The following is a 14,299-nucleotide window of genomic DNA, read 5'->3' on the forward strand; positions in this document are numbered from 1 at the left end:
GGCTGTTGTAGGTCCCAGAGAGATGTATAAACTCTCCATGCTTTTATTTAAAGACATATATACTCATTCACTGGAAATGCCATTGGTTAACAGATCTCACAAACTGGAACACAGGAAGTTCCATCTGAACGTGAAGGAAAACTTCTTTGCTTTGAGGGTGACAGAGCACTGGAACAGGCTGCCCAGAGGTTGTAGCGTCTCCTTCTCTGGAGATATTCAAAACCTGCCTGATGCGTTCTGTCCAACCTGCTGTAGGTGAACTTGCTTAAGCAGCAGGGTTGGACTAGATGATCTCTGGAGGTCCCTTCCAACCCCTACCATTCTTTGATATCATGACAGTGTAGCATGTAGACACATAACTGGTCACCTCGGTTACGCAAGGCTGTCCGCTATCCAGCAATCACTTATGATTTTCATGGTATTTGTATATGTTTTTAAGCAGAAAATGTGATTATTTATGTTTCAGGCAGGTATAAAATGTGTAAGTTCATGTAGACTAGTTGCCAAGATTGTAGACTATCTACAGTACGGTATATTCCTGTCTGGCATAAATACTCCATATGCAGATTTGAAGTGGTTTCAAAAACATACCCATAAAAGCACCTTGATGGTTGTGACAGTTGAAAATTCAAGACTTAATCTGAGAGAGGCCCTGATGAAGTAGACAGCATTTCAGAGTGCACCTCACTCTTGTGTGTCCATTCAGTGTTGGTTTCTGGAGTTATCAGGAGAAATAATTGTGATGTCTCTAGTTAAATGTCTGTTGGTCTCCACTGTAAAGCATTCTGACCTCATTTAGAGAAGCCTTCCACATTTTGCAACAAACGTCGAATTTCCCAGAAGAAAAATGCTTGGGTTTAAAGAACAGGGTTTTTTTTTGTTGTTTTTTATCAATGAAAATGCAAATGAAATTCCAAATGAAAGCTCAGTTACGACAGGGTGACTTAAGTAGTTTGTGTCTTTTCTTTTCTTGAGCTCTGCAGGAAAAATCTTGAAAGCGTACTTTGGCAAAGTAACTGAAGAGTTAGGTTCATGCCAGCAGCAGTATGCCTTAAAACTGAAATGCCAGAGAGTTTTCACCCTGGCCCTTGATGATGACTGTGGACTCAATGTATGGTTTACATTCTTCACTTTGGGAGTGCCTTGCATATTTGTTGCCCAAATTTCAGAACAATGACAAAATAAGTTGTAATATTGTTCTCCCAACCATTCCTTAACAATGGATCATGTGTAAGGAACGGCCTTCTCCTTTTGCCAGGTGAGTAATTAGTATCATAGCTTAAATGATAGCAACAGTGAATGGCTCTGAAATCTAAGCTGATAATGCACAGCGGTGTGTCATTATAGTGTATAAAACTGATCTTTTTTCAAATGAAAAATGTTAAACAGTACACACGCGTCCTGGAAACAAATGTGTTCTTGAAAGTCATCAAACTCCAAATGCATGGTTTCCGCAAAAACTTCAGTCTTTTTCCTTTCATGGGTAGTGTGCTATGCTGAGTTGTGTGATTGCATTCTGCAGATAAAACCATATGCAACAACTTCTTAAGTGGTAGTATAGATAAAATATGCCTTAAGTTACACAGACAACCATAAACCTGGCTGCTTTTTTTTTTTTTTACCTGGATGCCTCTTCAGGAAAAAATGTTCTGAATACTGATATATTTGGATACATGGAAGATATAAAGCCATAGAGAGGATATAAAGACATAAAAATGTGGTTCTGCTCATACATCCTTTACCCCTGTGGTTTCATTTTATATTTCTGTGATTTAAGGTCTTAGTGATTTGTGAAGTCAGATGGTGATTTGGTAGTGATAGACAGTAAACTTCATGATTCTAATTGACTGTAGCTGGTGGCCTGAAGATAACAATGATCTTTCCAGTCTCACAAAAAAATAGTTTGTAACTAATCAGAAGAGTGTAAAAGGTAACAGTGATTTTTCTTACTGTTTTGCTTTATTATTGATTTTGCTGAATGTTTTCTTGCATTGTTTTGACTGTCTCCTATTTTTCCAAACAACTTCAGGTTTTCAATTTTTTACTCCATTGGTATTGTAATTTTCATTAAATCTAAGGTTTGTTTGTTTTTGGGTGGGTTTTTTTTTTTTGTACTGTGAATGCTTTCTCTTGAAAGTCATTATTCAGACACTAAATTAGATGAGAAACTTGTGTTTGATCTCAGTTATGTTTTCACTGACAAGGTTGGGCAGTGGCAGTGTTTTGCTCACAGTTGTGATGCTCTTGAACATTTTTGTATGGAATGAGAAAAATCTTTCAATTCTTAAAGATCTTCACAAAAAAGGGAAAAAGTAGTGTTTCCCAGGCAAATGGTAGAAGTGTGTTAATATACTCAGAAGAGCAAGTTTGCAGTCAAATTTTTTTTCAGCTGTTTCCAAGTGTTTCAACAAATTAATTTGGCAAAGCTCTGATAAAAATAGAAGATAATGCTGTCCTTTATTTTCTGTGAATAGTGAGCTCATATAGCCTTATTTCTGAAGAGACTCTTATTCTGAGAGAAGGTGAAGTACAGCTTGAAAGGATGATTTATTCTGACTTACTAAAACCAGAGTACTTTAAAGACAAAACCAGAAACTCCTACGAATAAGGATCTAAACTAGGACAGAAAATTGCCATGGGTAAATCTTAATGGTCTTATTCTGTGTCCATGGCAGCCTTCTTCAGGATGTGCTATGAAGTAATTGTGGAAGGAAATGGATGTAGTGAACTGATAGTTTTGAAATACTGCCTTTTTTTTTTTTTTTTCAATACAGATCAAATTTAAACCAGATATTTGAAGTTGTAAAAGGGAAAATAGCATTTCAGAGTCCAAATGCTTTATCTTCATGGCATATTTTAGTTGGTTCAAAATTTTGCTTTTCTACAGGAAAGAGTAATATGGTGCTTATGATCCCTTTGGTTCATTTTACACCTGGTATATGTTATTATTTCTTTTAACTTAGAGTGAAGAAGTGTGGTTTTAAGTTAAATTGTTTTTCAATTATAAATACTTAAAAGACACATTTTGAAAAGGAGTAACTTGAGGGAAAGAAGATAATTAATTTAACTACTTGAAAATGCAAAATCTCTTTTGAATTCTTTATATAGAGACTATTTCTAGTCTTGTTAACTAATTGTTGTGTATGTGAATTTCCATAAGTTTCTATCTAATCTGGTTTGGCACACTGCAAATTCAATGAAAATAATGTTGATTCACTATTTTCTAACATAACTTCAGAGTCAGAATTAAGAATATTAATAAATATATCTAAATGAAATATTGCTAACTGGAAAGATACATTATCTCAGAAATTATACTCAGAAAAAAATCAGTGGGAAGTTTTACAAATCAATAGGTTTTAATGGTTGCTGATAAGTGAGACAGCATCTGTTTAGGAAAATAACTAATGGCTGCGTGCATGAAATGAGATTAAAAACATTACTTAAATCCTCAGATTTTGGCTAGCTGATTTGAATCAGTGTCAAAAATGATTGTTTAAAATAGATTTTTGATAGGCGGTATTGTTCTAGATAATGTGGAAATAGACAAATGAGTGGCTTCCCTGATTCAAAGTGAAAAATTAAAGGAGAAATTAGGTGGCTTTTTACACACTAGAGGATTTTACAGGCAGAGTAATACTTAACTAATGCAGTGCCATTCTGTGGAGTTTAGCAGTAAACAGAGTATCAGCAACCTTATTTTTTGATTAACTGGGTGGAAGCCTTCTTAAGTGGTAGTAGGGTAAAGGACTCCCCAGTTCCCAAACTTCTTTTTCGCATCCTGTATTAGGAGATGAATAGCATAGATCTTCCCAGAAAGACAAGCCAGTCTTTCTGTCACTGTGAATGGGTCTGAAGCAGGAGGGGCTGTTGTGGGGATCGAAGCAGTAGCTGCTTCATTCCACTTGAAGACATCCCCAAGAGATCTCAGCAGCCTGCTCTCTTCCCTCACTCCAAATGCAGTTTGTCAAAGGACCAGGGATGTTGCATCTGGTTGCAGTGAAGATTTATGTATGATAGCTTTGTGGATCTCAGTGAGCTGTTTGAAAGATACTGGCTCAAATTTTGTGTTGCTGCCTTTAACAGTTATACTCTTTTCTTTGCGGGGCCGGGGGAAGGCATCAGTTGCTGTGTAATTTTCTGACCTGTCTTTTAAAGGAGTTCTGATACTGGCCGTGAGGATCTCCTCTGTCGACAAAAGTATCTTTCAGTATCTCTTGAATATTGTACTAAGCTGAACTCTGTGAAGTGGTAGCCGCCTGGGCATCACTTTGATTTTTCTCAAATTACAATTTGTCAATCTTGCCAAATTTCTGGGAAGGGCTCCCACACCAGCACAGTGTTACCTAGAACTGTGGAGGCAGCTGAGAGGGCAGCAGATGGATGGAAAGAGCAGCCCAGACGAGGTGGAAGAGGATCCTCCTCTGCAGACTGCTAAAGCCAGTGACCACTGATGAAGTAATGTGTACAGCTCCACAGAAAGGAACTTTCTGACTTTTAGATAGGTAATAGACCCTTTGCTTTCCCCTAAACCCAGGGTGGGGCTCAGGGGATGGGAGAGGAATGAGCATTCTTGTGGGAAGGGGGATAATTCAGTAACTGCTGCCTAAGATGTAATTGCCTTAGTAAAGAAGAGAGCTCATTTCTTGTCAAACACTATTTTATTTTTGTAATGAGAACACATTTAAAATCAGGATTTTCAAATTGCCTCATTTCTGACTTAGTAACAAAATAATGCTTATGTTGCATTAGCATGCATTGCATTAACATGCAATTTGGCATGTATCTCAAACCTAAGGTCTAGTGAATGTTTTCTGTTTGGCCTGTATTTTTCCTGTTAATCTCCAGCATAATGGAGTATTTCACTAGAACAGAAGGATTTAGGTGGAATTAAAGTTTTCTGATTTAAACCAAAAGTTTTATCCTTAAATTTATAAATTAATCTTTTAAACAAATTTAATTATTTAAAGTAGTTAAATAGAAAGACAATAGTATGTCTTAACCATTCTAATGCTAAGAGTTTCCTTATGTACCAATGAAAGTTAGTTTACATGAAGAAGGTGGATCCAGCTATGTGAAACAGAAAGAAGCTCATGGTACAAAAGATTTTGGAACTGTTCTGGCACAGCACATCCATCCAAGTAACATGTGGAAGTGCCTTTTTTTTCTTAAAGAATAAATACATACATCGATTTCCAAATATTATAAAATTTGAGCTGTGTTAAGTGATTCTATATTGCTAAGCCAAATCAGTGTAGTATTGATGAAATGATTTGTACATTGTTACAGTATTCTTGTATATGTGATGTAGATTTAAAAATAAAAAGTGAGGCATGCTATGCTGGCATTTGGGAGAAGAAAGGATGTATGGCAAAATTTAGGAAAGAGCAATTTGTCAGGGCAAACCACTGAACTCAGTATGGGGATGCTTGGATATTTTGTTAATTCTTTGAAGCATATGCCTGAATTATTTTGGATGGAACACTTCTCTCTCCGGGTCTTGGCCCTTCTTCTGTTTGCTTTCACTGCTGCTTGGGGTTTTTTTGTGTGCCAGAGAGTCTGGACCTCTTAAAAAGGTCAGAGACAGTTTGAATTTCTTCCTTACCGGTCTCTGGCTGGTGTAGGATTTCCAAGCTGCAGACAGCAATATCAGGACTGTTGGACAATTCTTGACTTAAAAAAAAATTGGCAGATTAGAAAAGATGAGGGGAAAAAAAAATGATTAAAGTTTCCTACTCATGTTTATAAAAATGTGAATTAGGCTTTGCTTGTTTCAGGGGAGTTTATTATTGCAAGAATACTTCTTTCTACAGTGCTGTAATGAGTAGGCAAGAGGGTGGCCTCCTGAAATTCAGGGTGATTTGATTGAGAAGCTTAACAGTTTATTGACCTGTATTTCTGGTAGTGCTCTTTCTGGATCATGAGAGGGACAGAAAAAGAGACAAAGTCCTTAGTAGCCTGTGTGCACTCAAGGGCTAGATTAGATCCAGGTTTTGTGGTGCCTCTGGATCTGATTGCGGAGTGGCATGAAAACAAGACCAGCAATGTGAAAAAACAAAGCAGCGTATCCTAGACATCTTTTGCAAACCTTGATGAAAACACCCTTGAAAATGCTGTCAAGCTGTTTGATTTTTCCTATGCTGAAACTTGAGTTCCTAGAAGAAAAATGGCTTTTTTCATAGAATCATAGAATGGTTTAGGTGGGAAGGGACCTTAAAGATCATTTAGTTCCAACCCCTCTGCCATGGACAGGGACACCTTCCACTAGACCAAGTTGCCCAAGGCCACGTCCAGCCTGGCCTTGAACGCTTCCAGGGATGGGGCCTCCACAACTTCTCTGGGCAACCTGTTCCAGTGCCTCACCACCCTCATAGTGAAAAATTTCTTCCTAATGTCTATTCTAAATCTACCATCTTTTAGTTTGAAGCCATTACCCCTCATCCTATCACTACATTTCCTGATAAAGAGTCCCCCACAGTGTCAAGTGCTTTGTATGAGTCCAGGTAGATGATTTCAGTTGCCAAGTTTTCACCTTCATTCCTCAGAATGTGTTAAGTTCTGATTCCCCGAGACTGAAAAAAGTAACTTTGTTCAGACGTGACATCAAGGTGGATTACTTTAGACTTCGACGGTGGCTGGAAAACTAATAAGCTATGTTCTTGATTTTTTTGCAGCTGTTCTGTATAGATATATTTTTATATATACACACTATATTTTATATGTTACATGTTATATATTTCATCAGAATGTCTGATAAGTATATCTGCATAGACTTGATTATTGTAAAAGTTCTCATTTGTTATTATCTGAATGCTCAGGCACCTCCTTAAGCACTGTTCCTGTTTTCTGTTTGTAACGCATTGGTTTATGATAGAAGGAATTCTGTGTGTCTGAGGTGCTGGCTGCTGTCTCTCCAAACAGCAAAGTTCAAACCTTTTATTTGGATACCCATATTCACAACTGTGGTGGAGTAAGGAATTTTTTCTCTAGAATTCTTTATGCCGCTATGTGCACTGGGATTTATGTGGATGTTGTAGTGGTGTAGTAGTTATGGATATTGGTTCTGTCTTAGCAGTTCTGGCGTAGGATTTAGGCCATTTAAGGACCTAGTTAAAACTTTTGTGTATACCAGTCAAGTTAACTGTTGAGTCTCTCCTTTTGGTACTAATGAATGCAAAGTTTGAACTTAGAAGCCTGTTCCAACCACTGAAATGTTGCATAGCTCACTTATGGTTGTATACAATAGCAGGCACATTGATGGGGAAATGTGTTTGCTTCATTAGTTGCCAGCATCTGGACCACTAACTTAATATGCTGTGGTTTTCCATCTCTTGAAGGACAAAATGAACTGTCTTAATATAACTAGAAACCGAGTTGATGGTGAGAGTGAAATGTTCTGAAATCATCATTGGGAAGCACTGCATAACAATTTGCTGAGCATCCAGCTGAATTATCGACATAAGTTCTCCATGACCTCAGCCACTTGCTCAGCGTTACAGCCTTTTGGGAAAAGGGAGAAAAATATGAAAACATTTCAGTTCTTCAAATTTTGCTGAATTGTAATACTTTGTTGTCACTGAGTTGCATTAAATGATCCACATGTGGTTTAAATAAGCAGCCAAAGCAGTGTACAAACACACAGTTGTATCTGAACTGAGTGGCTGTTACTCCTTCTGTGGTTTGGAGTAAGGACTTGAGATCTACGAGGAATTCTCAAGAGTGTTCCTTCGATTGGAACGCTTCTAAAATCCAGCTAAACAAAGTTATCAGCCTCCAAAATTCAGAACTCTTGTATGGTTCTACTTGGTCCTTCCACTGCTGTGGTGCAGATGATAGCATTTGCAGAAAGGTAGATGTCACTGTGCCTGTCTGGCAAGTAGGAACTGTAATTTTGTCTGTAGTATGGAGAATTGTAATTCAGGAGGATAGGAAAAGCATTAATTGTCCTTTCTCACAGGTTGCTTGCATGTTTGTTATCTGGGGAATGACTAAGGGCTTAATTCTGCCTTCACATATCAATTGTAATCTCCCTGAAATTAGTGTAGTGGCTTTCAAAGGAAAACTACCAGTTGGTGTAAGATTAAGGGACAAAATTAAGAACAAATAAATCTAAGCAAAGAACTGGATTATTTGTACTTCTGTTTGTTTAATTATTAACACTACAAAGGGGTGTTTGTGGTGTTTCAGTATGGATCTCAGTTAGAAGCCTCTGATAGCACCTGGAATGGCACATCATTTTAATTGGATAGCAGAAAAAAACCCTGCTTTTATTAAAGATGGCTGTTTTTACTGGGGCACACTGGCAACCTGCAGAGATGGAAAAGTTCTGTCACCTTATTCAGTTAGTGGGAGATCAGTGCGAGATCTGCAATGGTTCGACAGCTTTTGGGGAATAATTATCTGTTACATCCTTCATCCTTTTTGTTACAAAAGGAACTTTCAGTGGTCATTAAGCAGCTTAGGTTAATTTATATGGTCGCTTTAATATTTTGCCTTTTGAAAAGCTGTAGAGTTTATAAATCTGGTCATACTGCTTGCATGTACTATACTGTTTGTATTTGCCAGAATATTTGTTTATATCCAGGTTGACAGTGGTACTTGGTCATAGCACTGATTAGTTGTCATTCAAGAATGTCGCTCTGGGGGAAGCGGGAGCTGCCTTTTGGAGTAGAGAGTAAACTTCTCCCCTCTCCTCCACCAAATTGTGTCTTTAGGAAAAATGAATATAGTCAAAGCATGAGTTTAGGTGTATAGCAAACCTCTTAGAACCTGGACAAGCCTGTGAGATTACACTGTGAAAGATGTAAGGTTTTTACAGCTGTATGTTATTCAAGGAAGTAAGCAAACACCAGTAGATGCTGCAGGCCTACTCTTCAAATTAGGTTTTTTAAGGAAGATATTTCCATCATCACTCTTCCACCCTGTTGAAATAATATGTGTTCCTGAGTTAGCAGAAAGGAGACATGCCTCAAGGGCAGTAAATGCAGTAAGTTCAGATGACAGGATGTGAATTTCTAGAAAAGACTAAAGGAAAGGCCCATTTCAGGCTATACTCAATCTAGCCAATAAAATTTCATGTGTGCTTAATCTATATGGTATGTCTTTGTGCAATAGAAGAGTTGAAGAAAGTTGCTTTTGAATTACACATCCTGAAAGTATCGATCTTTAAGGCTAAGACTGTGTGTGCTTTGAATTTTAATGTTCCTCTCCTTTCTTTCCAGCTGGAATGCATGCTGCTTTCTCTACAGGACTATAAGCTTTGATATTCAGAAGAGCAAAACTGAAAGATGCCGTCTGAGAGGTGCCTGAGGTATAGTACTTGGTAGCACATATGAAGTCATTCACGTTTAGGATGATGTTTGCCAAAGTATCAGTCAACAGATGGTAGAAAAGTCAAATTAATACTTTTGTTCATTATTTATTAATATTATTTATTAAAATATCCATGTTATAATCTGAAAAATGTTGCTTTCTTGTTGCCACTTATCATAGAATCATAGAATTGTTTAGGTTGGAAAAGACCTCTAAGATCATCGAGTCCAACCCCACCACTAAACCATGTCCCTAAGCACCACATCTACCTGTCTTTTAAATACTTGCAGGGATGGTGACTCAACCGCTTTCCTGGGCAGCCTGTTCCAATGCTTGATAACCCTTTCTGTGAAGAAATTTTCCCTAATATCCAATCTTAACCTCTCCTGGTGCAACCTGAGGCCATTTCCTCTTGTCCTGTCATTTGTTACTTGGGAGAAGAGATCAACCCCCACCTCGCTACAACCTCCTTTCAGGTAGTTGTAGAGAGCTCCCCTGAGCCTCCTTTTCTCCAGGCTAAACAACCCCAGTTCCCTCAGCTGCTCTTTATGAGATTTATCCTCTAGACCCCTCACCAGCTTTGTTGCCCTTCTCTGGATACTCTCCAACACCTCCATGTCTTTCTTGCAGTGAGGGGCCCAAACCTGAACACAGTATTTGAGGTGGGGCTTCACCAGTGCTGAGTACAGTGGGACAATCACTTCCGTAGTCCTGCTGGCCACAGTATTTCTGATACAAGCCAGGATGCTATTGGCCTTCTTGGCCATCTGGGCACACTGCTGGCTCATAGTCAGCTGGCTGTTGACCCACATCCCCAGGTACTTTTCTGCCATGCAGCTTTCCAGCCACTTTTCCCCCAAGCCTGTAGTGTTGTGCAGGGTTGTTGTGACCCAAGTGTAGGACTGCAGGTAAATGATGGAAAATGGCTTGGTGAGCACTTCCGCCAGCTCCCTCAGTACCCTGAGGATGCTAGTACATCTCTAGTGAAGAGAAGCATGCCTGGGATTGATTTGGGTCCCACGGTCTTTTCATATGTTACCTTTTTTATGCCTTTGTCTATACTTGAAATTTTTGATTGTGGAAGCAACTGGCATTTTACAGTCATGCCTCTGAATTGGTGGCTGGTGATCATTTTTGGTGTGCGTAGTGTTCCGCTGTTCAGGACATATATTACTCTTCCAGTTCTCTGAAATGGCTTCAAAGCGTTCCCTCCAAATTCATCTTCCTGCCTTCCAGAATCTCCCATTCTGTCTCTTTCCCCCGTATAGAGTCTTAACGTTCTATATATACTTGCCAGTCTAGCTTTTCTCATTTATTTGTATTGCCCATTGTCTCATCAGTGAATTAGATATTTATAATTTAATTAGCTTCTGGGAGCACTTTGAGGCAGAACACTCAGAATTTATTAACCTAGTTGCTTTCTGCAGAACCTTGCGCTAGTCTGATAGTAGTTGTTCTGTTTTACAGAGTAGTTAACACTCATGGGCTGATCTGATAGCTCAGAGATCTACCTGATATTCCTGGGGCATCATATCATTCCAGTTCTGTTCCCCTTTCCCTGCCATGCTTCTGCAACAGAAGAGAATCAGGAATTCCTTGCATTTTATACCTGTTGAGTATATTAACTGACAGTATCACTACAAAGTGGCTGCATTATGTTTGATGAATCGGTGCTTTTTCATTCATAAATGCCAGTTAAATTGCCTTGCATGTGTATACACTCTTCATATATTGTTAACACAAGAGTTACAGGCAATTGATTTTTCACTTTGATCATTGACTTGAAAAAAGGATTATGCCAGAGCTCAGTTTAAAACCACAGTTCCCTTATTTTATGTATATATATGAAAAAAAATATTTTGTTTGTTTATATAAAAATAATTCCCCACAAAAATTACCCTTGTGCCTTGTCCCTCCAATCTGTTTTCTGTTGAGTGTAATAGTACTTTTCCTGTGGAAAATCACCTCTGGATGATTGTGAGAAAAGCAAAAGGAATGAAGGGCTTGGTTCACAACATTGGGAGGGAGGCTAATAAAAACAGAAATCAGAACAGTTGAGGTTTTAAAATTTGAATATATAATCAGGTTTCATAATACTTTGTTATACTGGGTTTTTTTATGTTATCCATACCATATAAAGATTTTTGCCTGACTGGGTTCGTGATTTTTCTTTCCAAGAATTATCAATCTTCCTTGCCTGACTGGGTTCGTGATTTTTTTTTTTTCTTTCCAAGAATTATCAATCTTGTCTTAGAAAAAGTATATTTCTGACAAAATCTGCTTGTTTCCTACATTTTTTGGACAAAATCTTTCCCCTTTACCCTCTCAGTGTTCAGGAAATGCTGACAGGTCAGAGGCTTTGTCAGTCCAGCTCCCATAACGATGCTGTCCTGGCAGCCCTGAACCAACAAAGAAGTGATGGCATACTTTGCGATATCACCCTTATTGCTGAAGAGCAGAAATTCCGTGCACATAAGGCAGTCCTGGCAGCATGCAGTGACTACTTCCGTGTAAGTCCAAAGATTTTTTTCTTTTCTTATAATAATATTAAAAGTTACTTGGGGGTGGGGGATGGTTATAGATATACTGAACAAGCTTTAAATTTGAGCTTATAGAAAATTCATGATTATTGCACATTCAGTAGAGTATGCAACACTAAATATCCACATACCTGTCCTAGGAAAGAAATGTTAAGAACGTAATTAATTTTTTATCATTATTTATGATTAGTTTTCCCCACCTTCCCAATAGAGATAGGCAGTACACCTCTTTCTATGAATCTTATGCCCAAGTAAAGTCAGAAAGTGGAAGATTTTTCTTGTAGAACCCAGACATTTGAGACAGTTGTGATTAGAGCATGGAAGGATGGGGAGAGGAAATTTAAATATTAATAAATGCAATTTAAGTCATCTTGAGAGTGGGTATAAATGGTTACTCTCAAAGGGGAGGCCATAGTAATTTTTAAAGCATAATGAAACTTATTTTCGAAAACAAGTGTTTCTGGAATGTAAAGATTAAAATATTCTCTGGGAAATCTAATTCAGACACTCAGTTTGGAAAATTGAACCCAGGTGCTAAAATTGGAGTAAATGAAAAATTGAGTTTTCTAACAGGAAGAACATTCTTCATATGAAGCAGTTCTACTAACCTTCATTATAATTTACCCGTTCAAAATGTTGGACTGTTTGTAGCTCTTTAGTTGACTGGTGTTTTTAAGTGTGAGTCATCCTGTTGTTATTCAGAGACTAAAGCTGAAATTAATTTGAAGGTCGGTTTTCTCGAACAAAGGAAGTTAATTTAATATTTTACCTATGCCGTAATTGTAGTTCTACGAACTTCTTTATGGTGACCTTTTTGTTTTGTTACAGTAGTAATAGAGTGAATGACAACTGTTCTTAATTACTTGAGCAGAATTTTTATCATCCTGCCAACTCTGTCTCTCTCTTTTGGTTGGAATTGAGACTTAATTTATTCTATGTATTTAAGAAATATTATTAACCTTGATGTTACTTTCACTGTGATGATGTTGAGCCAATTGATTGCTCATTTTTTTGAGCTTGTCTGTATGCTTATGTGTGCTGCTGCTGCAGACTTTGTACTGCCGTAGCTGCTAATGTTGCTTTGTCATGGTGTCCTGGCCTGCTATAACAGAGATTGCTTGCCACTTTTTTCCTTTTACCCCAGTGCATAGAGAGGGATTTTGGAGCTCTCTAGCTCTAGCAAGTACTATATATACTTGTTGATGATAGATATACTGCAGGGCTGCTGTTCTTGTTTGACAGAAATATTTTAATAAGGGTGCCGTATCATTCCTCTGCACCTGTGACATACATTCCTTCCAGAGCTCATTGTACCCTGTATAGAAACATCACTGAGTGGGCAGCTGTACCCGGTGTTCAAGCAGTGTGGTAGGAACAGCTTCTACCTTGGTCACTTATTGACTGACCTTGAGATTTGGGGCACTGTGACTCACCCTGTTATTTCCAATTGAGTTGCTTGGTATTTGCTGGACAGTTATTGCAAATTAAAATCTTAATGCCCTACGGAAAAGAAAAAAAGCAGTTTTACAATAGGTCAAATTGCTAATTGTGTAAATCTTTTCTATGAAAAAAAACACTGAGACAGTGATCTATGCAGCATTTAGTAACTTTGCCTACCTCAAAATTTTTATAATTTGGTAGGACATGTACTTCAGACTTTAAGTGTCTGCTATAAATATGGAACTTGTGCTTTCTGAAATCAGCCAAACAGTTTCTATTATTAATGGACAAAAATGTTATAAAATTATGAAATGAGATTTATGTTTTGTAGGAAGATGGCAAAAAAGTTACTATACACTATGTTCCCAATTCTAAAAATTTAGAAAAAGAAAGAGTTAATTAAAAAGTAATAATGTTTTGTATTTAAACTGGGATTATTAATGTTTTTATATCTAGGGGGATTTTTGCCTAATTAGAGCTACCTAAGTATGTATTTTCTGAGATTTAGGAGGATGACACCAAGCTTCATCCAAAGTCAGTGAAGAGAAACAGGCATTTACAGAGGATGATAAAGGAGGATAGAAGATTTATTTAGAATGAAATGAATGACCATCTGGAAGTGCCAGATCTCTCTTCACTGGTCATAAAGATGAGACTCACATGCTTCAAACTTAGCTGTTAATATTACATAACGTGATTTTTACCCTTAGTTTTTCCTGGAGGAATTCTTGGACAAACCTTGCAGGTCTTCTAACCCTGAAGTCATCTATGAAGAAGTCATTGCCATGGGAAACTTACCTTTCACTAATTTTTGTGACGTGTAAGCGCAGGACTGCAGCGGACTGGATTCTGGAAACATCAGATGTTGGAGTTGCCTTGAATAAAACTGAGGTGACAACACTATACATCAGTGTGACACAAAGAACTCGCCTACCATAGCTTCTGGTTTCTATGGCTCATACATTTGATTAATATATCAGCCTGCCTTCAGCTCTATCTAGAGAGAC

General features: G+C 37.8%; 1 protein-coding gene across 5 annotated transcripts in view; it reads left to right on the top strand.

Annotated features, from left to right (window-relative positions):
* Positions 1–9,287: 9,287 nt before the first annotated feature.
* Positions 9,288–14,299, top strand: part of KLHL32 (kelch-like family member 32) — a 99,465-nt gene continuing 94,453 nt past the window's right edge. For all 5 annotated transcript variants that reach the window (XM_009889007.1, XM_009889012.1, XM_009889008.1 and 2 more), the window contains exons 1-2: positions 9,288–9,310; positions 11,642–11,822. In XM_009889007.1, the coding sequence (XP_009887309.1) occupies positions 9,288–9,310; positions 11,642–11,822 (204 nt within the window). The remainder of the gene's footprint in view (positions 9,311–11,641; positions 11,823–14,299) is intronic.

This window comes from Charadrius vociferus, unplaced genomic scaffold, assembly GCF_000708025.1.
Source record: "Charadrius vociferus isolate BGI_N301 unplaced genomic scaffold, ASM70802v2 scaffold166, whole genome shotgun sequence".
Taxonomy (NCBI): domain Eukaryota; kingdom Metazoa; phylum Chordata; class Aves; order Charadriiformes; family Charadriidae; genus Charadrius; species Charadrius vociferus.